The following is a 25,971-nucleotide window of genomic DNA, read 5'->3' as shown; positions in this document are numbered from 1 at the left end:
TTCACTAGATCAAAATCACTAGATCAAAACAAAAGCAACTTGTAGTCTTTTCCCAAACTATTTTTGTCTTTGACACAGAAAATCTACATGTACGTTTTGAATCTTAAAAGCTACAGATTTACAACAAATTTTACCATGAAACTAGAGTGGGATTTCCTTTCCAAAAGTACTTTGAAAATCGCATCGAAATGACTGTAGAGTGTGATTCAGCGCCTGAAATAGGATCGTTTGAATAGTACGTTTAATACAAGGATCCATTGTTTCGCTGCGACTGAGAGTTTGCAACTTTATATGAGTTCATTTTCTCTGTCATTGAATCAGTGTGTGTGGTCCCATCCAGAACAAGACACCGTAGCTGAGGGACTGAGCATGTGCGAATAAAATGTACCGATTGGCTATTGTGGGTAGCCTCTATGCATGCTATGGAAATGATAAGCTGGTGTGTGGTTGAATTACAACGTACCCCAGGAGTCGGTCGTCGTCAACAGGGGTTGTATTTTCTAACGGAGAGTTCAGTATCAGTAAGTCGACTGCAGAAAGCATTGCGTGGTTGGGTCGTTCATAGTCCTTGTCATCTACGTATTATATGCCTTCCCAAAGAAATAAAAAGAGAGTCCCGCGGGAAATCTATAATTGCATGATCAGTTAATGAATCGATATTGTTATATCAGCTATACTCACCGTGTGCAGCCGGTTCTTCATGAAGTCAGTACAGGGTTATTCAGTAACGGTAGCAGGTCACTTTGACCTCTGTTCTTTCAATCAAAGTAATTAAGAAACAACAATCTTAGCATGGTTAGAAATAAAAATATTATTTTTCCAAACAAAATCAAATAAAAATCGAGCTTATTGACTTTATAACAATACACTTATTTTTTCTGTGTTTTCCCCCTGGCTGGCTGGATCGGCTTTTCCAAAGTCCAAGGACTGCAGACAAAGAATTTTCTGTCTACGGCCTTATTCGCTTTCAGTAAGGCCCCGCTGAGCTCTGTGAGCATCGAACTTACTAGACTATAATAAAAGTTTGTCTCTTTGATACAGAAGGAAATGTATGGAGGGATGGGGGGGGGGGGCGAAGCGACCAGGGTTGAAGGGTCGAGATAACCGGGGTTCAAAACGGTCGTCAGGGGTAGAACGGACTATGAACTTTACTAACGTACCCTTGGCCGCCATCTACTGCCCTACTCATGTGAATTTAAAACGGCATTTGTGTCCAACGGAATGGTCGTATACAATTGGTACGTGAATTCAAATCGTGGAGAAGTTGATTCTTATTTGTTCTTAGGTGATTGGGTGCCGTGCGTTGTGGGTTCGAGTCCCGGTTGTTACCATCGTATTTATTTGTTTACTTGCTTATGTACTAAGCGGAGGTGACGATGTCATGGCAAGCTGGAATACATTCATCGTCTAACAATGGCAATGTTGGACCTGCACGTGTAATGACTTATGTGAGGGAAGCACGCCTCGCTTGCTAAGTCCGCGGTATTCAATGTTTTCTCGAAGTTAAGAATGTTCAAGCATGGAAGCAACAACTTCTTCCTGTCACAATGTACCAAATATGTCAAGCAATGTCTGTTTTTAGAAGTAGCTTCACAGGAAACAGTTTGACTGGTTCTACTATTTATTTATCCATTCATGAAATAAACAGCATTTCTTAACTTTCGCATCTATAGTCGATGGGCTTGTGCTGACTACCTCCAACAACCCTTTGAATGCAGTTGCTGTCGGGCCACACACACCCAGAGAGAGAGAGATAGAGAGAGAGAGAGAGAGAGAGAGAGAGAGAGAGAGAAGAGAGAGAGAGAGAGAGAGAGAGAGAGAGAGAGAGAGAGAGAGAGAGAGACAGACAGACAGACAGACAGACAGACAGACAGACAGACAGACAGACAGACAGACAGACAGACAGAGAATTTTGTCGTCTAGGAAAAATAAACAAACCCACACGTTTTTGGTGGACAGCGAAGAGGGGAGGAGCTTAAACATTGATTCGTAATAACTCGGACATTTAATTGAGATGACCGGCTTTCGGCCCTAGTAGAAAAGATTGCAGTGAGTCTCTCGATTTTATATTCTGAGTTTCATCACTTATGGGAGAGACTGGTCAAAAACATCCCCTTGGCAAAGAATGACAAAAAATGTAGGTAACGATTGCATTTGACGTACGTATAACCTTAATGACATCAATGCAAAATGTTGTCAGTCAGTATTCTGTTGTATCGATGCCCCTCATTTGTTTATTTTGTAAAAATCACCTACAGTTGCTACCAGATTAAAAGCAAAATATCTTTTTTCTCATTGAGGGTACATGTATTTTAATATTCATTTGCAGGCATAAAAGGCTGTTGTCTCGATATATTATTGACATGCACTCATCGAAATATAATTAATATTTCAAGACGAAACTGACCTTTTTAATTAACAATCTAGGTGGTTAATAAGCTCAGAACCCTCGTAAATTAACATTTTCTGAAAGCCTAGTTATAGGGAAACATTTTGGTAACTACAGTGTCACCATTGTTTACATAACTATCATGTGACAGGTAATTTGCATAACCTTTCAAAAATCGGTTTTTCCCTATGTTTTGTCTCAATACCTCAAAATATCTTACTCAAACTTGCTGGAATGCAAGCTGTCACAACGCTCTTTCCAACAGTGTCTCAGATTTTTTATATCTTGCTTAGTATGTTTTGGCGCACGATTTTAGAGAAATCAACAAGGGTTAAATTCACCGCTCTGGAAATATTTTTGGCATAAAAATTGTTTAACAAGGTTTAAAAAATTCTGAGACACACTTTGGAAGATCCTTACGACAGCTTGCACTCACACAAAATTCAGCCACATGTCCCAAAAGCACTGAAACAAATTAAAAACAGAGGGAAAACCGATTTTTGAAAAGGTTATGCAAATTACCTGTCACGTGATAGTTATATAAACAATGGTGACACTATAAGAAACCAAAAATGTCGCCCTATATCTAGGCTTTTCGAAAATATCTAATTTAAGAGCTTTCTGAGCTTATTACTACTATAGAATTTTTAGCTTAAAAAGGTCAATTTCTTGTTTCGGATACTGAAGTGCGAATTGAAAACCCAAACCGGTATATAAACATCAATTGGAAGCGATCATATTCAAATATACAGTTTCAAACAAAATTCCAAAATTTCAAACAACAGTTTCTTGGATAATATTGGAACAAAATGTATCCCATTACAGTACACACAGCATAAAATACGGTAAATGTGTTACAGAATCATCCAGATGTCTTCAAACCGAATTAAAATACTCTATACAGATCGTCATCAACATAAAATTCCCCATTTACAAAGTTCTAACGTCAGATATCGTTACCTTGTATATGAAGTAATATTTATTTTTATTTCATGAGCGTTTATATGTTATACACAAATTTATGTTACGAGAATGCCGGAAGGAGAGCGTAATATCACGTAATGTTACAAAATAAGGATACATAACGGTGTTTTCAATCGGGTTCGAACTCACACCATGCTTTATCCAGTCAGCTAAACCGAGAAGCAATAGACAGAACCGCTCGGCCAAATCCCCTCTCTTAAGGTAGTATGCACCTCGGAAGTGAAAGACTTAAACGTTTGCTCAAAATTTCCGTAAGGAATCTTTCAATCATTCTCTTTCAAAATCAAGAATTAAAATCGGGGGTCACCGTGCAATTTTTGGTATTAGAGAAATAAATATCCCAAGATTTATCGACATTAGAAATTCAAAATGGCCGCCATCCCTGTGTTAACTCTATGGAGAAAAAATAAAATTTTCGAATTTTGAAGAACTAAGCCGGTGAAAAGTTGCTTTAAAATGAGCCCCCACAAGTGGTATATCAGAAGAGAATTGCAAAAGTTTGAGAGTCCGAATACCTGTCCCCGAGGTGCGTTCCATCTTAAAAAAAAGAGTGCTTCAATAGCCGGGGTAAGTTGTTACATTTTTCTGACTATGACTCCTCTACGTTGTCAGGTTGTCAGGTAGACCTTTATTAATTAAAATCATTAGCTGAAAACTCCAGAGAAGGGAATTTATTGGGGTAAATCGTTAACTTCAATGAGGATGAAATGTTGTATATAACATGGTTTTATTTAAGGGAAGGTCATTGCAAATTTTCGTACATTCTTCTGACAGACGTGGGCTTGTAAGTATGACAAGTTTAAAATACTTTAATAAAGATCCAATTCCGTTTTATCAATCCCGTTCCAATAATTCAATGTAATTTGGTAGATAAGAGCTGGACGATTGGCAATACGCTTACGATACCTGAGAAGAAGTAGAAGACAAAGGTTTTCTGATATTGAGGTGCTTTTCTGGGAAGTTTTGACTGGCGATTTGATGATTGAGTATATCATTTCAAATAATAGCACTAGTAGTTAACCGTCGTTTGCCATGTGGGTTTTAACAAAAGTACCCACTCCCATGAAGTAATTCTGATTTCTTGGCCCTAGAAATACTTTATTAGGAACCTTGGCCCGACATTGGCAAAATTTAAAGGCAGGGAGTGTTTACCAAGGGCGGATCGACATAAAATATTACAATCAAAATGTGGAAAGAAAACGGGGGAAACGGGTTTAATGATGAAAAAGTGTCTATGTCCATTTGAGTTTGTCAACCGACAAGACACAGAATCTTTACAGAAGACAGGACCCTGCAAAGCAGATAAATCTCGTAAGGTCTCACGTGTATGAAATGATGCGTATCTGCGAGACTTGCACAGGAAGACTCATAAAACAGTAATTGAGAGCATAGAGCCGCCCTCGTTAAAATACAAACAGTTAGATATTATTTGACAAGAACCAGTCACAAAAATGAACAATTGTGACAGGAAACCTACAGAAAGTTCGTAGTTTGGTTATGCATTTTCTTCTCCAGGAATCAGAGTTGGTACCACTGTAGATTTGTACAGATCTAATTTAAATGTATGAACGAGGACTTCACTTATCATTCAACGGAGCAACTCTGCTAGTTAAAATATAATTTGCAGAGCTAACTAAACACATTAGGGAAATACGAATTCGAGACACACATATACAATTTAATACCCCAGTTTTCAGTTTATCCTGTGCACAAGATCATGCAAGGATCTGATATTTAAAATAGTAATCCTGTTCCTTTAGGACTTCATTTTCACAGACATTACGGGAAATACGTGCAAAAAATGAACCCTCTAGAGAAACATTCATTACAAATATACAACGATCACACATCAGATGTTCAATGTAACACTACACAGCTATATGGGATTAACCATATTTCCATCTACAAAGGGGATGCAATGTGTTAAAAAGCATAGGAAAGTCTAGACTGCTTCCATACCTGTTGTCACAAATTCAAACATACTTGCTGAGTAAAAGTACCTTGAACTCATTGAAGTTACTTTAACCCAAATCACTGATGTTCCCAACACTACCATTATGGAAACTCTGTCCTATTTGCGTGCTGGAATCTTGCCCATTTGATTCACTTGTAAGAAGTATATCTTCTCTATTTCTGTGAGGAGAATCTATAACAGAATCAAGTATTTCTTGAACAATTATCTCTGGACAAGTTGCAAGGAAAAGATGTCTTCCCGGAACAAGTACTTTCTTGAACTGATATGGGTTTATGATTTCACTCTTCCATCCATCAACCATGTTTGGCTTTACATAATCATCTTTCTTACCAGCAAACACTGTAAGAGTACAGGGGAGTGGCATTGTTTGACGTCTCTGGTATGCTTTATATATTGCAAGTCCTGCTTCAATAGGGGGGAGAATTCGTGCCATCACAGCTTTATTATTGAGCACACTTTGCTCTAAGAACTTAAATTCTGCACCATACTCTTTCAATGTGTTTGGTACATTGACTGTTGTACGAAGTACGGAGTTGGGGACGTTGAAGTCATTTGGATAAGGATATGGCAATGACGGTGCAAAACAGCCACCAACAAAGAGGTGTACAGGACACATATCATAATTCTCGACCAGATAGTGAGATACCTCAAAGGCAATCAAGCCACCCATGCTATGGCCATAAAATGAGAATCTACCTGGTATAAGGATTGGCTTCAATTCTTCAGCAACAAGAGATACAATGTCCTGTAACTGACGAAGAGGCTTCTCTTTCTCCCTTCCCTCCCAACCTGGAAGCTGGATCACAATAGTTTGTACCCCCCGCTTGTTGAAGGGACCATGCCAATCTTTGTAAAGTGTCTGCCCGGCGCTATTAGGGGGATAACATATCAATTGTGACTTTGCATCAATTGTTGGGCCAGCCACTGCAAGAAGTGGTGATCCTTTCCTTTCAACCTTCGGCATTTCAGGCATTGAATGATTCCTCCTTGTACTAACCATTTTTTGATAAATAGATTCACCTAGGCTGGTGATAGTAAGTTGGTCGTTCAGAATATCGACTGGTGGAATCGTGACATCAAAGCGTTCTTCAATTAAGGTGCCAAACATTGAAGACCTTTGGGAATCAATTCCCAGAGTAAACGGTGATGAACCAAGTTCAATGTCACTACTTATTCCAAGAATCTTTTTCAAGGAAATGCAGAGATAATTATCAATGATTGCCAGTGCCTTTGTCGGCTCCTCTGAAAGTATGTCACTCTCTAACGCGTTTTCCTTGGAGTACAGGGACATTTCTTGTTTGGGATATAGGGCCTTGAAGTTTGAAAATCGACAATCTTCAATACCTTCATGTGACAACATGATCCGTTTGTTTTTGGTAAAATATTTATCTTTGCTAAACGTTGATGTTAGCCCTAGTGCTGGGCAATCAACTCTCAACATTGTGCCCAAAACTCGCAAAAGTTGTGCGGGGCGAACACTTTTCAACCCTTTTTCTTCCCAAATTTCCACATAACCTCGCCTTGCAGCATACCCTGTGCTGTTAATTATCCCACCATACAAAACAGTTGCAGGGAGGTTGAGGCTCCTTCTTAGCTGAGCCAAACTAGCAAGATAGGTATTTGCTGAGCAGTAGTTGGCTTGCCCTGCATTGCCAATAAGGGCGACGATGGAGGATAGTAGGACAAAGTATTTGATAGGAAATTCCTTCTTTACTGTTAATTTATGAAGCACGAGAGCACCATAAGCCTTAGCAGACATCACATTGATCCAAATGTCACTTGTCATCTCTGGTAACAATGTGTCTGCATAGACTGCTGCAGAGTGAAATACACCTTCAACCGGTGGTATGTTATCATCCAACTTAATCTTCCGTAATGCTCTTTCAACTTGTTCACAGCTGGAGACATCTACCTTCATCATCATTATGAACGCACCTTGGCTTCTGAGCTTTGAAAACTGCTCTTGCATTTTTGGCTCATGGGCACTACTTCTAGAAAATGTGATGACATACCTTGCTCCACACTTTACCAACCATTCTACTATCTCGCTGCCAAAGCCTTTGGTACCGCCAGTCACTATGTAAGATGCATTCTCATTAACATGAAAATAATTGTCACCAAAATCAACTGGAACAAACAATTCCTCTCCATCAACGGTCATCATTAGCCCATTTCCCCTTATATTCCTTTGAGGCGATATCTCAGATATGCGAACCCTTTGCGAGATTTTCTCCAAAAGTTGGTTGATATTACTTGATGATGTAGAAAGACATTGTAGTAGTTGTTCAGTTTTCTGTTGGAAGAAATGCGAGGACGCAAAGTGGGACATTACTGCATTTGAATTGGTGACAACAACATTGGTAAGTATGGGAAGTGCCGATGTGGTTTTATCGCTCACCGTGCCATTTTTCAGAAAGACAACTCTTCCCATAGGCCTCAGATGAGTACACAGATGTGGCAACTGATTTCTCATTGTTTCAGTATAATTACTGAACATGATAACATCATATCCATAATCTAACTCACACACTGAACTTGATTGTTCACTCTCCAAGTTATAGTCACTTGTTGACCGAGTTTCCTCCCCCTTTGAGTCGAGTGATATAGTCGTAACATGTATCCCTAGTGACCTTGCGAGAATTACAGTTGCCTCGGCTTCAGCATCATCAATATCACGAAGGTATACTAACATTCTTAAACCACCATTTGCATTACCTATGTCTGTAAGATTAACAAATGGAGCCAACAGACGGACAGTAGCTGCTAATGCCCCACAAGCCGAGATGGGTGTTGGTATATTACAGAGCAAATCTTCGTCTATCAAAAGAGTGGATGGCAGATTATCTTTGGTCACATCAACGACCAAATCACCCTGTTTTCTTGTGTTAAATGGCAGACTGACATCTTTTATTCTGCCAGAAAAAGCAAACACAAACGATTCTTGTTTGTCAATTCCTTCGCCTTGGCTTAAAATTGGCATGCAACTCATGACTTCTACCTTGACTTGCCCTTCACAAAGGCAATCCTTGGAATCACCTATTTGTTGTTTAAACTGGCAAGATTTATCTGTATTGTCTACAAGGACCCAGGACTGTGTACTTATAGTTCCTGCAAAATCTGCCTTTGCCTGACTTATAACACGGGGTGAATAGATGTCAAAGGACCCTTTATCTTCTAGATTTTGCCGTAGGACGATGTGGTTTTCATACACAAGTGGATTCTGTAGGAAGTGAAAAACGGTAGAGGCTATAATTTGACCATCAGTATGCAATGGCAAGTCAATCATGTACACTGGAAACTCTGGATTCTCATGTGATATTGTGAGACCCACTGCGGTAACTCCTGTCATTTCAGGTTTAGTTTCCTCTTGTGCAGTAACTGCTCGTTCTCCACGGCTAATCAACCAGAGATTAGGATAATGGTTTTCGTGAATGCTGTTTAGAACTTTGTAAATACTCTGGCAAATGATTCCACTGAGAAACTGAGCGTTTTCAAATGATTTCCAGTTGATAAGACATTCACTATCCTGCTCAAGACTTAATGCTGCTGTAATAATAACATCAGTCGGATCACATGATAAACACATTTCTTTGACCTCTCCTTCCAAAGAATCTATACTCGATTGGACAGGAGTAAACCTATTTACATTTCCATTTGCCTCTAAATATGATTTCAGGTAAGATGAAAAAATATCATCAGCTCCAACAAGCAGATATTTCCTTTGCTCTGCATTCTGTACAGAAATCATCTCTTGAGTGTATTTGCCATTTGCAGAAATGGTTGTGACCTTTTCCCATTCACTATACCAAAGTACTTCCTCATCAGAAGACGACTTAATATCTGCAAACTTGAAATCCTTCATCTCACAGAAAATTTCCATCGATTTTGCATCTGCAATTGTTACATCGGAATAGAATGCATCTTCAGCTTTCTTCATTGTCATGAAGAAAACCATATTTCTCGGTGGCCGTCCCCTCAGTGTAATTTCTCTAATCGACCTTGGCACTCCAAATGTTGGAATAAACGTTATATTGGCTTCTTCGTGATTTCTTTTATCTATGGAATATTTCTGAACAGCATATGCTTGGAAGATAGAATCTAAATATGCCGGATGAAAAATATATCTTCCTGATTCTTGTTGGACCTCTCCAGACATTTCAGAGAAGAAAAGTCCCCCTTTTGAAGTAATATTCAAATAAACCTTTGAATTGCATCGAAAAGAACTTCCAAGGTTGAATCCACTCTTTGCTGCTATAATATAAAAGTCATCTCGACTAAGTACAACGTCAGAAGATTGCTTCCAGTTTTCAATATCAACCGGGAAATCCTTGAATATCTTATCATTTGTAAGATGATTTGTGTTTCCACAAAGGAACATCCCCATGGTTGAATGTAGAGCCCATGCATTTTTGCTTGACTCTTTGCTTTGCAGCATAAATGTGGCATTATCTCCATCATCCTTGACAACTGACGTTTTAACCGTTGATGTTGCCAAAGAAGAAGATGGTGCAAATAGGAAACGCTCAAAGGAAACATTCCGAAGTTTGAACAAAGTCTCGGATTTGTTTAACTCTCGACATGCAGCAAGAGCTGTTTCAACATATGCAGCAGCTGGCACTATAACATTTTCCTGGACAACATGGTCCTTTACCCATGGTATTGTTACATGAGAAATTTCTGATTTCCAAACAGACAAGGAAGAGTAAACAATATCAGCAACATCCTGTGCTTCACCAAGCAAAGCATGACATTGCATAGGAAAAGTGTATAAAATCTTGCTCTCTTCTGATTCACATGAGCAGCGTACTCGTTGCCATGGATAGGATGGTATGGGGCACTTTTTGTATTCACCCATTGTGAATAAGCTTTCCAGGTCTACCTGACAACCTTCAACGTAAAGCTTACCAAAGGACTGCATAAGATCAATCAGATCATCAGACAGCGTGTTGATGTCTCTTGGTTGCTTTAAAGAGTGTGTAGTGAATGGCTTTGAATGACGTGATTTACTTGTGGCAAAAATATCATTTATGGCTGGTTTAAGGGCTGGATTAGGGCCAATTTCAAGAAAGCTTGTGTACCCATCCTCAAGTAATATGTTAATTGCAGCCATGAACTTCACTTGTTGTCTGATATTTTTGTACCAGTAGTTTGGGTCAAATACATCTTTTTTGGTAACGAATTTATTTGTTACTGTGGATAACATTGGTATAGTGAGGCCACTTTGTTGTTGGGCCTTCTTAGCAGATTCCGAAAGAAATCGGACTTTCTTTAGGAAGCCATTTTTAATGACCTCTTGTTGACGGCTGTGAAATGCATTATTCACTTTAAGAGTTACACTTTTTATGCCGGCCGATTTAAGATCTGAAGAAAAATCTTGAATCACAGATGTATCACCCGAAAATACTATTTGAGAAGGGCTATTGATAGCAGCAATATCAAGCATGCACTTGCGGGGATTTTTCTCTAACTCATCATTTACATCTTGGATGGGATGTATTACTGCCAGCATTGTGCCTGACTCGCTTGTATGTCGTAGTTGCCGACCTCTGTTGTATATTACACGAATTGCATCCTCAAGTGGCAGTAAACCAGCTGTGTATGCTGCAGCAACTTCGCCAACACTATGACCAACGATGGCATGTGGATTAACTCCACATAATCTCCACAGTTCAACCAGTGCAATCTGTACAGCACATATTGATGGCTGTGCAATTTCTGAAATAATTAAAATTTATAAACTCTGCATTATCAGATATATAGATTGTGCATACTTGTTCTTCAGGAAGCCAGTGAAATTCAAAGAGACTGAGGTTATGGTTTTCCTCATCAAAATGGAATTACATCATAGCACAGAGTCTTAAAAGACCATAGTCAATGTTGATGTAACCTTTGGGATTGACCATTGGTGGTATTTCAATTGATTATAGACAACCATTGACAGCATTTGAAAAAATCAAGAGAATAAATTGCTTTAAACCAATCAAACATAACAGTCATAGGGATGATATGTTTTTAATGGTTCATTTTAATAAGATTTCTTTCTTAATCGCTGTCATGTCAAACGATTTGCGAATGACTTGATAAGCAACACGTCATTAGTCCAACACAAACTGTACACGCTTTCGGTACCTACCTGTTTGATTAACAAAATTTCTGTCATCTTCGTATGTCAGCAGCTTTACAAGTGACCACTTTGCACCACACTTGCGAAGGATTTCGTCGATTTTCTGTGAATTGAAATGAAAGATGTAAAGTGATCAACGTATCACACATAATTTTGTCATGCAACGCAGAGTTTATGATCCCATTTACCTCCCTTGTTGAATAAAATAATAGTAGCTTAAATTGATTAAGAAAGTATAGCATAATTTATTGATTGCTCCTTTCCTTGTCTATTAAATATGTTCACATTGTTGATAACTACACACCTCTTAGTGCAAATCGCTCCACGTTCTTATTTTTACCTTTATGGTCTCCCTGAATGATGAAATGTTGTTCATCAACTGTCTTGCCATTCCCCACCATTGTGTGCCCATACCGGAAAACACAAACACAATGTGTGATTGTGAAGGATCCCATGCCACACCCTCCACCAAATTATCAGTAGGTTTCTCTTCCAATCTTTTCCTGAGTTCCTTGATCGCATCCTCTTTTGTCCGACAAATGATAGCCACTCGATGATTATGGTGTTGTGTTTTCAAGGCCGATGTGTATGCAGCATTTGCAAACTCGATGAAACCTGCACCAATGTCATGTTCCAGATACTCAATCCAACCTGACATACGCTTTTTAAGTCCTTCTTTTGTTGACGCAGATATAACCAATATTGTTGGTAACAGTCCCATGTTGGTTTGGCCTATTTCTTCGAGTTTAACTGTCTGGTTCTGATTTTGGCTGATATCGTCCAAATTCGAATAGTCTTCAAGTACAAGATGGGCATTTGCCCCACCGAAACCAAACGAACTGCAACCAGCTACCATCTTAGAAACCGTAGGCCATGGAATGAGCTTTTCTGGTACTTGTATACCATTTTGCTTGAAACCTATCTTAGAATTCCCCTCTTTATAGTGGACAACTTTTGGTATCTTTCTATTTTTCAGGCAAAGGGCTACCTTTATCACACCAGCAACACCAGCGGCTCCTTCAGTGTGACCAAAGTTGGACTTGACTGATCCTATGTACAGTGGCTTCTTTTCCTCTGGTCGTCCCCTTCCCATCCCCTCTCCAAGAGCATTAGCTTCAGTAGTGTCGCCCACTTGAGTACCAGTGCCATGGGCCTCCACATATTGGACATCATAAGGGTCCACCTTTGCATGTTTGTATGCTCTTTCAACCAGGTCAACCTGGGCTTCATAGCTTGGATTGGCGATTCCAGGTGTACGTCCATCATTAGTGAGAGCGCCACCACGAACCACTGCATAGATCTGATCATCATCTTCTACTGCTTTTGCAAGAGGTTTCAAAATCACAACACCAGCACCTTCACTTCTTGAGTAACCATCGGCTTTGGTATCAAAACTTTTACACCTCCCATCAGGAGACAGCATTCCGGCTTGACAAAACCCAATGCTTGTTGCTGGTAGGAGTAGAAGGTTGGCTCCCCCGGCAACAGCCATCTGACAGTCACCATTTCTGATAGCTTCACACGCTTGATGTATGGCATAAAGAGAAGATGAACATGCTGTGTCAATTGTGTAGCTGGGACCCCTCAAATCAAACTCAAATGAAATTCTGTTAGAAGCCATACATGTGTTCACGCCCGAGTTTGTGTATTGACTGACATTGCCAGGTGGGTGTGTTGCAAGAGACTGATATTCACTTGCAGTAAGACCGATATAAACACCAGTGTTGGAACCTCGAATGCCCGACATTGGTAAACTGGCATCTTCGAAAGCTTCAAAGACAACTTCTAAAAGCAGACGAACCTGAGGGTCCATATATGCTGCCTCATCTAATGTAAACGGAGAAGATGCATAAACAATGTTAGCGATATCTCTTTGAACAGTCCAATTGAAAAAGTATTTGAGTGTATGCGTCAACAAAGAAAGATGTTACATAATCATTGAGTGTTATTGGATGTTTTCTGTTTATATTACGTTTTTAGTATAGGTACATTTTTCCTCGCTGAGTGTAGATGGGAGGGAACTACCCATCACTGTGGCACATTTATTCACAGGCGACTGGCATCCCTGCATATTGGTTGTCTTTGTAACTTTTTATTAAATTTGACATTGATGTTGCTGGTATATAGCAGTGATGTTACCTGGTGGTATTTTGAAGAACTCTCTATCAAAGGAGTACACATCATACTTTAGATATCCACCTCGCTGATTGTACATCTTTCCAATGTGTTTCTTCTCAGGACCACCAGGATATAAAAAATAAGAAGTGTCAAATCTGAAATGAATAATGTCACACTATTATCACTCTTGTTTTCAGAAAATGTCATCTGAAAGTTTTCAATATTTGGATAGTAAATTGACACATTATTAATAAACGGGAACAGGAATGTAAATAACGAAAAGGGTCATACATATATGTACTGTATATGTGCAGTTTGTACACATTTTACATATACAGCTGGGTAGTAAGGGTGACCATGCCTGACAACCAAACAAATTAATAGCAATCATACCCATCCTTCATCGAAAAAAACATGCTTTAATAATCAAGTTGATTGATCCGATTTCACTGACTGCAACCCCTCAAAAAGTGATGAATGAAAATGTGAAATGTTCATGTTCAAAAAAGTCGAGCCAGTAACTTATTGGTCTTTTCGAAGATTGCCTGATTTTCAAGTACGTGCTGTATGGAAAAATAAAGTATTTCTACTCTCCTTGATACTGACAATGAGATAAGACCTATGTTTGCATAAAATCGTTAACTTGTCTTTTAGAGAATCGTTGCGATTTTGTTTGCGGTCATTATCCCTCATTTGAATATGAATAAAGAACACTGTCCTCTGACGTGTGATCCATTACAACTAGTCAGTCTTACATGCTGCCACTTTGCCTGCAAATACATTCGATCTAAGTTGTCGTACATAACTACAAGATGTTGTTGGCCGCGTTTTCTTTTTGGGAGAAGAAAGAACAGTTCCATTGGCACTTAAAAAGTTACATTTACGGTATAATATCGCACTTTTTGCCATTCAAACATGCAAGATATGTAAATCTGCTTTTTCTCCTCAAATATGTGTAGTTCCTCACTAATCATATCGCTATCATGAATGTGACTTGGAAGGTTTCCAGCGTTGATATTGTGTTTGTACGAGTGATCTTAAACCATACTTTACTTTCAAGGTCATGTTGTAGAGTATCAGTTACAAAACACCAAGCCATGAAGATCAGGTTAATACTTCTGTTCTCTCTTTTTCTGTACAGATTATGCGATGTCCATAATGTTGATATTTGATCATGTCCATTCGTCATTGCCACCCACAATAATCAGACCAAACGTGTATCGATACATGGAGCTTTTTCTCCAGCAGAAGAGAGAAAGAATCCTCAATATTCGTTGAAAATTCAGATTGGTAGGGGTATGGCAATCACGACGGCATTGTATGACTCAAGGAGTTGTAAACTAATTTTTCAATGTTCGAAGCGTTGTATCCCAAAATACGTTTTTTCCTCTGCTTACTGTAGAAGGTAATGAGTTTGTAAAAAGCCGCATGATTGTACATCGAGGGGCAAAAGAAAAGAAACTTTGCAAACGCATGAGTTCTTTCAGAACATTATCACTTTGGGAACTACATGCAACTAATATTTATTTCTAGATGTGCGAGTTTGTCACTTGATGCACATTACCCACAGTTTGAATGTCTCTATACATGTTTTATTACTATACCATGTTTTTCACTCATGTTGAAATATGGTAGTTCCCTGACTTTGTCATCTGTGAATAATTTTCTGTATATATGAGACATAGTGGTGCACTATATTAAATACCAATCCTTGGAATTTCCATTAAAATTTGCATACTTTTAATCCTCTAGGGAGACTCTCATATCGTAGCATTGTATTTCACCTTTAACAATAGCAATTTTTATGAGACAGAAAGGAAAAATTTGTCCAAAGGCAACCCACTTCAACATCACAATTCCTTACTAACGTCAGGCCAAATAATCTTTTACGTGAGATCCACAAGGATGGCAGATAAATGCCTCGAGTGCAGATCTCCAGTGAAATAAAATGCAGCAGGGTCCCGAGTAAATTTGACAATTCATGAATTTTGCAAGTTTTGTACGTGCAAGATCAGTTCATTGATTACTTGGAATTGCTGACTTAAAACTTTTTCCATACAAAGTATACCAAGTAAGTTCTGAAAAAGAGATGAGCAGTCTTCTTCATGCAATCTAAGATATACTGAAATGGAAAATCCCTCGAAGATTTAATTTCTATTGATAACGCGTACCTTTGAGAGGAGAACTATGTGCCTATATGATGCTACAACTCAGACGAAGCTGTATTAGAATATTTCTCTCACTTGAGGGGTCTCATCTGAGTCCTCAGTTACTGGCTTTGTAGACTCTTACAAATAAGCAAAACATTCTCAAATTGCCTCACCAACGAAGTCCGTTTACAATCATAACAAACCAAATGGAACCAATTGTCAAGCCCGGGGAGATGGACTGGAGTAATTTCATCTCGAAGGTAAGTATTATTTACAGGAACATAACACTGCACTTTCGAGACAGAAAATGCCTATCAGATTTCCACGGTCTGTTGGAGGTTGAAATTGACAAAAAGTAACCCAAAACTAACAGAAAAGATAACCTACATGATAGCCTAGTATTGTTTCTTTCTGTTAAAGAATCAAACTCACTACTGCATTGCACCTGAGCTTGTGCGACGCAAACTGACCCCGAAAAGTAAATACAACCCTGCCCAGGGGACATGTCTCGGATGTTGGAACAGGTAAGAAAACACCACAAGATCTTCATTTTATTGCTTGCAGGATATCAGCTAGACATATACCTGGGAATAAAGCCCATGAAGCTGAAACTGCTCTCACACCATTGGCCCTCGCTCTGGCTAAGGTAAGAGACTTATCTGAAGCTGATGAATAAGAAACCCTAACAGTATCAACGGTCAACGAATAGTAAAAGTGTATGGAAAGACCAAAGCATCAGACGAAATATGGAGCAAAACAAACAATCGTTTCTGCTTCCTCATCTGCTCTTGGAGCTCTAAATGTACCACATATTGATAATTTCATAAAACATAAAAATTGATAGTTTTGAAAATTTCATACAAGTTTGCAAGCAGAATTCTTTGAATGGTATTCGAATATTGACAAAAATAACGCGGCTGAGTGTTATATGTTGCGACGTCCCACTTGCAAGTCCAGTCACTTGACGAATGAATTTTCACTCACATTGATGTCACACATCGGCTTAAAAATCCCTGGTCTTCGGTATTTCCGCTTGATTCGCACAGAAAAATCCGAACGAGAGATGCTATTTTCAGCTTCGGCGTGCTCGAAAGTAACCTTGACCTCAGGCACTGCTGCTGCTGACAGCGAGTTTAGTGTAGTAGAAAGAGAAGGCAAGTGGACTGGATTCTCACATGTTCGCAATGTTTCGGCGCAAATTTTATAGTGCAAAGAACAGTGCAATCTGAGGTGATCGCTCGCAGGCAAAATTGCAATTGTTTGAATTCGAGCGGTTGCAAAGTCACAGGGTCAAGTGAGACGCTGAAGTGTGCGCACTGAGCTGTGGGTTAAAATACGATTTTAAAATGGCCGGCGTATGCTGCAATTGTCCAGATTAAGGGAAATATATTTGGGGCCAAGATATGGTATTGATTCCCGTTTTCAGGTACCAAAGTCGTTCATTAAATGTCCAGGGCCTATAGTCACCGATCGATGTCATTTATTTGGTCACATTTAAAGAGTTTTATTGTTTGCACGGCGAATAACGTTGACGGAGGGATGAGGGTGTCTTTCCTTTCCTTTCTACAACACTAAAATCGCTGTCAAGTACGGCTGTGTTTGTGACCTCAAAAGGCACAGTTGAGCGCGGTCAAGTCAACTCACAATCGCATGAATTATTTTCAGATAGTCCCTATTATACTGAAATGCCATGCCTGACACCTTTACTCACGGAAAACTGGGTCTATGCATGTATTAAATATATAATCCCCACTTGTGTATCTGCGTCGCGGATGAGTGATTCCCTGTGTAGCGGCCGTATCCCTCCGAGCCGTAGGCGAGGGGGATACGGCCGCTACACGGGGAATCACTATGCCTCGACGCCGCCACACTTGTTAATATAGGGGATTATATATTATTACATATGTACCACAGATTACCAATTTGTTGGCAGCGAAATAAAGTTGGTATTTTCACGGTCAGAGATAATATAGTCCCTCTATATTTTTTGCATTTTCTAAAAAACTGTGACTCTTTTCTTAGTATTTTAGCTTTTGATTGAGCTAATTATCACTGCTTTTAAATATTTTACTAATTGCTTGCTTTCAGCAAAGTATTTCACGTGTTTTATCAACTTCAATGCATTTCAGAAACAGGTCACGTGCCATCAAATAATGTTTATGAAATTAGCAATTATCCCGTACTACTTTCTATTGGTAAATATTGTCGCCGGCTCCTGAACAACAATAAATACTGAAGCAGATTGTATATCTGTGGAAGAAAATAATTATTAAAGGGAAACCTAAGTCTAGAGACTTTGACCTTTTATCCCTTCCAAAATCATCCTTGAGTAAAATGCAGCTCAAATTTGCAACATAATTGCACGCGCTGACGACTACGGCGTGACGAAAAGAGGATTTGAAGTAGACGACATTTATGGAAATGAGCTCGGAATTCCATGGGCGCGAAAGGGCTCATGGGAGAAGCGTGCGTGACGTCATCGGCGATACAGACGATTGTAGCTTGCAGCAGGAGGAGTACAGTGCACAGTTCAGCGCGTTCGTAAGACGACTATGGAGAGTTCGGACAGCGATATTTCTGACATCGAGTATTACTTTTCCCTGACTGAAAGCAAACCATACTAATTTGAACCAAGATATGTAATAATTGGAAAGCATCTCAAAACATCGTTCATATCTTGCTTGTTTGCGTTTTGTGTATGATTCAGCGGAGGGAGTCACTGTGCTTATACAGACCCTGAACTGGATTGGAGAGACTGAGTGACACTGCGATCCTTCAAACTCTGTTTCTAAAACAGAGTTTTCTGTATCAGTCGCTTAAAATTAATTTTTGGTTTGTGAATGATACGGAATGATTGACTGATTGTATGTGTTACCGTGTAAGTCGAGCTTGGCCAGATCTTTAAGGTTGCGAAATCTCCGATATGTTCGGAAAATATTTATTCGCGATTTGACAAATGTGTCCTCTATTTTTCGAAGCTGGTGTCGAACTTAGGAAGTCGGGCTTACTCAGATCTAAAAAGTGATGAAATCGCCGATATAATGGATATTTGCCCGCTATTTAAAAAAATAGTATCGTCTTAAAGCTTGTTGTAAGGAATGTGTTTCATACAAGACCGGCCCAAACTCCAGATGATTTCCGATATGTCCTCAGTTCAAGTCCCGATCGCATGTTTACATGTAAAGAATGTAATTTGTGCAAGGGCCTCCGGAGTCCCGATGATATCCGATCGGCCCTCTCGACGAAGTCTCGTGTGGACATTTAATGAAAAAAAATGCTTTTCATGTAAAAACATATTTCGTGCATTAATAAATCTAATAATGTAAAACATACAGTATTCTTGACTACCAGCCATGGATGCTACCAGCTATGGATGCTATTTTTGAACTAAGAGTCGGACAGAGGTAGTCGGGTGGTCAGATCTGTTAGGTGGTGATATCTCCGATATACATCGGATATTTACCAACAATTTGACAAAGTATAGTCCAGTATCAGAGTTAAAGTCCCAAGTCGCCGATATTTATCGGATAAATATCCATGATTTCGTAGACCCGGCGTGCCGACACCACACAGAGCAAGTAAATCTAGGATCGTCTGGTATCGATATTAGCCTAGGAGTCCCGGCACAATTGATATTTATAGGGTAAATATAATGTCGGCGATTTCTCAGACCCGGCGTGCCGAGACAAAGTAGGCAAGAAGTCATTCCAGTATCTTGTAATATCAATATTACCAGGTATAGTCCCGAAATTGCCTATATTTATTAGTTATATATCAGAGATTTGGCAGACCCGGGATGTCAAGATAAGAGACGCTTTGTGTAGTTTCGTCTTCGGATTTTAGAGTCCCGAAATCGCCAATACTAATATTTATCTGGTTAAAACCGGCGATAGTAGGCTGACTCAGCATGTCAAGATACGAACCGCATTGTGTGGTATCGTCTTGTATCGGTATCAGATCCCGAAATCCCTTTTAAAACAATCATCCTTAAAGAATTAGAACATAACGTTGTATCTTTTACAGATTTTAAAACTCGCCCGACTTTCTTTAGCCACTGACTGTCTTTGAAAAAGCTGTTCTGTGGGAAGACGGTAAAAGCTGACTCCGTTTGTTCTTCCTTGAGTGATTTTTGCACTCAACTGAACAACAGTTAATTATTTTTTATGCTACTGAGCATTAAAGAGTCGTAACGTGCAGAACTGCACTCCTGCAGTCATAGACTCCAATGCTTTGGTAGGCTGTCACACACGTTCGTGTATCGCCGATGACGTCACGCACGCTCCTCCCATGAGCCCTTTCGCGCCCATGGGATTCGGAGCTCATTTCCATAAATGTCGTCTACTTCAAAGTCTCTTTTCGTCGCTCCGTAGCCGTCGGCGCGTGCAATTATGTTGCAAATTTGAGCTGCATTTTATTCGAGGATGATTTTGGAAGGGATAAACGGTCAAAGTCGCTGGACTTAGGTTTCCCTTTAAGATTGGCAGAACTGTATTTATGTCGAACATTTGGAATCAGAATTTTATTATCGAAGTGAAACTAATATCTCGACGGAGCAAAATACTGTGAGTACGATGGAAGCGGTGTACCGGCGAAGCCGTTAATATCTGCAAGATTTGCTGCGGTCTCGACCGAAGACGTCAAAGCTCTAGCTCTCGTCAGGTTGCAAAAAATAAGCGGAAACACCCTTATGAAAACGCGTCCCGAAGTTGCTGTTTTCAACGACTGGCTTTGGACAATAACAGCGCAAACTTGTATACTTGAGAGTTTCCAAACCAGTCGAGCTTACCCACGACCGTGACGTAATGCTTGCCAGATTACGTCAGTGTACACTCACCGTACAGAAACAGCGACGAAGAATATGATCTAGATCGGTATCCAGTTACAATAAATCACTCGCATACGAAGATCAACAACGGCAAATGAGTAATATTGAGTTGGGTTGATGACAAACTCAACCCGTGACCTCGGTCCAGGAGAGAGGGACCGTGATAGAGAGACCTTGCCGTGACCAAGCACATCGACAAGCGATAGTGCAATACCCGTGTCGGCCATGGCAAAGACAAATGTGATAGATCGGCTCCTGCGACAATGCGGCGATCAGTACTTCGCAATCCTTGCAATGGTGTAGCCAGCAAGTTCAAAACCAGTTACCCGTGCTATTATCAAATCACCGGAGGAGTCTCCAACTTCACATTCAACATCGCGGCCTCAGAAAACTACTCTTAACAGCGTCTTTCTTCTCTAGATGTCCGTGCACCACCGTGCTTCATTCACCGTAGATCTGTTATGACAGCCGTACTCGGACTCTGATTAGTCTAATTTCGCGTACAATTTTGAAGTTTCAGTCATTGTAATTTTTATTACAATTGATCTTGTTATTCTAAATAGTTACCAATTTTGTTCACATGTATTTAAAATATTTAAGATTTCTGTCCGAAAACGTCTTTGTTTGCGTATGTTTTTGTTGTCTTAGTCGAGATGGAAATACAGTGAACTCGGTACCCTGCATCAAATATTTGCATATGAATAGTAGAAAGTTTCCCTTAGCCAATCAGTGAGCTCACAGCTGATGAAAAGTTCATTGACAGCATATCAATGCGCACTATATAGAATCATTGTGCAAACAGGCCAGGTCGTGATTACCTGTTTTTTTCGACGGCGGTTGACAAATAGGGGAACATATGTAATAATAACAGAACCCCATGGTCTTGGAGGGCACTCTGTGGCGTTCCGAAGGTATTTCCCTCGGGATACGGTGTAAAGTACAGGCAGAATACACTGTATCCCGAGGGAAATACCTTCGGAACTTCACAGAGTGCCCTCCAAGGCCATGGTTTTCTGTCATATACTTAGCTGACAATTAAGGCTCAAAAGGTGAATACAATAACACATTTTGTGCCTAAGACAAGCTCCACTGTGGTACTAAACACCGCGTAGCCAGTCTCGCTAAAAACAAATTCACAATCAAACCTGGGAGAAACTGATGTAATGTAACAACTCCTAGCCCCAACAGACGGAATATATCACCCATAGCCTATTTGAAGGCCTTAATAGTTGACACAGCAGTGTCCTATTGAAACAGAAACATAGAAATCTGCGAAATGAGGAGGCATACATCTCATCAATCGAATACCATTAACCTTGCACCAATTACTGCATGAAATCAGTTTAGAGAGCCATCTTTATTTACAGCCTTGGGGTCGGAGAAGTCAGACGGGTCACTCAAAAAATTGAAAGCTTAAAAGGGGTGCTCAAAATGTGGAGATGAATTAGAGGGGGTGATGCAGCGAAAAGTTGTAAGCTACAAGGGTAACTTCTAAAAATTTGGAGAGGAAGAGGAGATATATTTCACTTTGTTTTTAAAATGCACTGAAGCATTTAGTGCAGTTAGGAAATGAAACAACATATATATGCACTTGACTGTAACCCTTCATTAATCAAGTGCAATCAATTGTCAAACGTTTTTAATGCACAGACATTGTGAATGTCATATCGAAAAGACATTGTTCAAGGTTTTCTCAAAGATTGCATGTATATTGGATCAACTGTGTATGATTGTCTGTGAAATTCCACAATCAAAATTCTTGTACACGTATGCACTTGTAACCACCCTATTCTGATGAAGTATATTCTTGTCAATTATCCAACGTCTATATATGAAAAGATATTGCTATATAAAAACGTATTCATAGTTTCTCATATACTCTCATGTATAGTGCATGCACATTTTGGGTGAAATTCCAAAATCTAAGCCTTGTACACATACGCATTTTTAATCACCCTTTTCTGATAAAGTACATTTATATCAATTATCATATGTGCTACAAAATCACATATATTGGTATGTTAATATTGGAAAAAAATATCCATAGTTTTCTCATAGACTACCATGTATAGTACATCAACATTTTCGATGAGATCTCAAAACTATATCTTATACACACATGCACTGTTTACCTCCTACTTCAAGCAAAGTACAGTAACAAAAAATTATCATATATATGAAAGTACAGATATATGTACGTTTTATAGCTGAAAACTGGTAATAGCTTTCCAAATAGACTTCCATATGCATGTATTAGCTTTGGATATATATGGACGAAGAACTGTATCAGTCACACCTTGGCATCTAACATTGACCATTATGGTGATCCTCCCCCAAAGGCATGCGTTGAATTTCATGACCCTTCAAACATGCTTGCGCGAAAAATTGCGACCAATCCCTCACAAAACACTGGCCTCCCCCTATAATTTCTGTAAACTTAAACGCCTTAGCTAATTAAAACATTCTTTATTTGTACAGTCAGCATTGAAATTTTTTATTCAAGAGGGGGACGCCACCTCTCGTGCTCTCCTCCATGAGTGTCCCAACAGTTTTACTCAGATTGAACCAGGTTGCACCATTAAACACATTAATTTCTCAAAAATTTCCATTCAAGATAGAGGACACCCCTCTGACACTTCCCCTTTACTTTCACATTCTGCTTTGTCAGATATCCTGGTGGAAACCCTGTCATGGTACCTGTCCAAATTAAACAATACTGTATGGTTGGACACTGGTGATAGCGTGAGCTTTAATATCTATATTTTGTTGTAACTTTGAATTTCATTTTGTTGGTTTCCCTTTTTACAACCGTCATGAGATAACCGATGATGACCTAGCAGGGTGCACTAGGATTTGAAAGATCTTTACTACTGCGACATTTTTGTAAATTTGAAAAATGCGTGTACTAATGTTTAACTTTTCTACGAGGGGTCGGTCAAAGTCTATGTTATAGAGGGCGTTTCTCAATATTCATCATGGTTTGCGTTGGCGGGGGGGGGGGGGTTACTCGAAATTTTGGAGTTTCCGATGAAATTCCTCCGACCCAACGCCTTAACTAATGATGGCTCCATTACTTCTGACAACGGTTGTGTGCGAGTCACCCATAGTCAATGCACACTGCCAATCCGAAGAACTTTGAAACTCAACATCACAAGAAGAAGCCGAAAGTCCTGAGATCGAAGGAGCAGGAGAAGGCGCATCCGACTCCTAAACTCGCTCAGAAAGAACAACGGACCAAAATAAAAGGTCAGGAGCCATAAGAAACTGCGAGATAAAAATCGGGAAATTCAAACACACGACACGTACTCCCAAGACAACAGGACAAAAAGGTAAAAACTCGAAATATCGCCCATGCAAAAAAAATTCTTAACAAAAATTGCACAAAAGCACAACAACAAAGCAGAAAAGTATATGCGTACACTAGAAAAAATGTCTAGAATGACTTAAGTTGAAAACAGCGGGATGAATAAACAACGTTCATGTATTTATCAGGCGGTATATACTTGGAAGAGGGATCGCAGCATACAACCACACTGTAGTGTGGAAGGCTACAAAGAAGAAACTGAGGATTCAGGAGGTTTTCTTTGAGCTTTTGTAGTGCCAATAAAAAGTAAGATTCTTAGGTAGGTTCGTATAGATTTGGAATCAATTAGGTGTGTAGTTCTCATCTCGAAGGTACAGTGTTACGTAATAGAAAAAAAGTATCTGCCATGCCAGCGTGGCGTATGATATGATGAGTAATTGGTTGTCACTATTGTTGTCTTACCGTTCCTTGCTGAACTGTGCTCTGTGCTATATCGTGTAGAAAACTGATCGGGGACAATATCTCCCTAACCGTCAAGGAATTATGACAGCCGACTGATTGTGACAGGAAACTGTAGAAAGCCACTAACCTGTCGTCGGGAGGCGGTGACGTACAGTCCATACCATCCACCAACATCTTCCAAAACTTCTGAGCGTCATCAATGCCGTTGGCATAGCGACAGCCGATACCAACAATTGCTACTTTGCGATGTATTGGAAGACTTGGGTCGTCGTCCACCACACGTCTCTTGGGGATCGCCTTGCTGGTTGCGTTGCCCATCTCTGAACATAATGACCGTAATTTCGTTATTACCATATCAACATCCGAGAAACTTAAACATTGGATAACAAAGTGAAAACATGATAAATTTCATTTCCATTGCTTTTAAAAGTAATTTTAAACATTCTGTGTATGTGTTATCTACTTCCGATCGACAGACATTACTTTGATGTGTCACTTTATTGTCAAAGAACATGAAATCCAGCTGGTGTCTCTACAACATGAATAATCCGCTGGTAAAGAGAAAACAAACACCCTCAACTCGGGAGAACCTACACAAATTTTTCCCAGCGGCTGATGTCTTACACAAACAATGAAATTTAAACAAACGAATAATCCACCGCTATATTGAACAACTTATGAAGAGTATCAAAGAGTATCAGGATTGGTTTAAGTAAACATGTGCAGACTAATGTAAACTATGTAAACAAAATACAGAGATTTCTAGACAAGGTGACTTTCTGTAAAAAATGATAATAATTAAGATAGAAATTGTTACCGTTTCACTTTGAGAATGGAACAGCATCGATGCAGACGCATTTGCAGCGACAAACCCAAGGAATCGTTGATTCTGGACAAAAAGTGCAGAGCGTCGTATAATATAAGAGTCGAACATTTTAATATATGCACAGAAATAGACCAATCACAAGTCGCCATAACTATAAACAAACTGTTCTGTGTCAAGGACCTATTAAGTTACAGAAAACAGGGTTTAAAATCGATTTGGCGTTGAGCGGAAAGGCAATATTTGTTTCAGGCCTGGGGATATCATTCATTTGCAGACCTGGCAACTTTTCAAAAAAAGCAAACAGGTGGGTCGGTGCGGGGTTCACATTACGTTGTTGGTTCCCTTGAACTTTTCTGAGGCTAATCACCAGCGAGGAGAGAGCAATGGTGAACTTTTATACCTTCGTAGAAACAAGGAGAAACGAAACAAGAAACAAACAAATCAGATCGCCGTTTAGCTACACAAGGCAATTGAAATGTGCGGGTGTTATATTCTATAGCTTCTGCTAGAAGAACAGCAACATTGCTGCCACAGACAAACATCACAAATTGAAGGAAGAAAGAAAGAAAGAAAGAAAGAAAGAAATTTTGCAACTAATGAGTAACCGAACTGGGTTTCGAAACGAAGGCGTCAAAGAATCACACTATTAAGCATTTTACACATTAGATCCAATTACCTCTCGCCATAGCTTTCCCTGCAAACAATAAACAAACTGACTGCATTTAACACTTGCTACAAGGATTCGCAATGTTAAGACATAAACTTTACACACATAATTTTAATACCCGACGTGGGAAGAATCCGTGGCATTATT

General features: G+C 39.5%; 1 protein-coding gene and 1 long non-coding RNA gene across 2 annotated transcripts in view; both read right to left on the bottom strand.

Moving 5' to 3' along the window:
- Positions 1–25,971, bottom strand: part of LOC139135738 (uncharacterized) — a 429,492-nt gene that overhangs the window by 159,046 nt on the left and 244,475 nt on the right. The gene's annotated exons all lie outside the window — the stretch shown is intronic.
- LOC139135676 (mycocerosic acid synthase-like) lies at positions 3,346–25,232 on the bottom strand. Its single transcript, XM_070703277.1, has 6 exons — positions 25,149–25,232; positions 24,459–24,651; positions 13,612–13,745; positions 11,813–13,299; positions 11,482–11,575; positions 3,346–11,063 (listed from the first exon to the last, which is right to left on the bottom strand). The coding sequence occupies exons 2-6, from the start codon at positions 24,647–24,649 to the stop codon at positions 5,395–5,397; spliced, it is 7,575 nt and encodes a 2,524-aa protein (XP_070559378.1). The 5' UTR covers positions 24,650–24,651; positions 25,149–25,232; the 3' UTR covers positions 3,346–5,394.

This window comes from Ptychodera flava, chromosome 1, assembly GCF_041260155.1.
Source record: "Ptychodera flava strain L36383 chromosome 1, AS_Pfla_20210202, whole genome shotgun sequence".
In the NCBI taxonomy this organism is placed as follows: Eukaryota; Metazoa; Hemichordata; class Enteropneusta; family Ptychoderidae; genus Ptychodera; species Ptychodera flava.
This window is presented reverse-complemented; position numbering and strand designations above follow the sequence as displayed.

Bases quoted from the DNA above. Each gene is read 5' to 3' on its own strand.
- LOC139135676 (XM_070703277.1), bottom strand. From the start codon at position 24,649: ATGGGCAACGCAACCAGCAAGGCGATCCCCAAGAGACGTGTGGTGGAC. The intron at 13,746-24,458 runs GTTAGTGGCTTT...TATTCATTTCAG, and splicing joins TCACCGCCTCCCGACGACAG to ATTTGACACTTCTTATTTTT. The intron at 11,576-11,812 runs GTAAAAATAAGA...TTCAATTCACAG, and splicing joins CATTCAGGGAGACCATAAAG to AAAATCGACGAAATCCTTCG.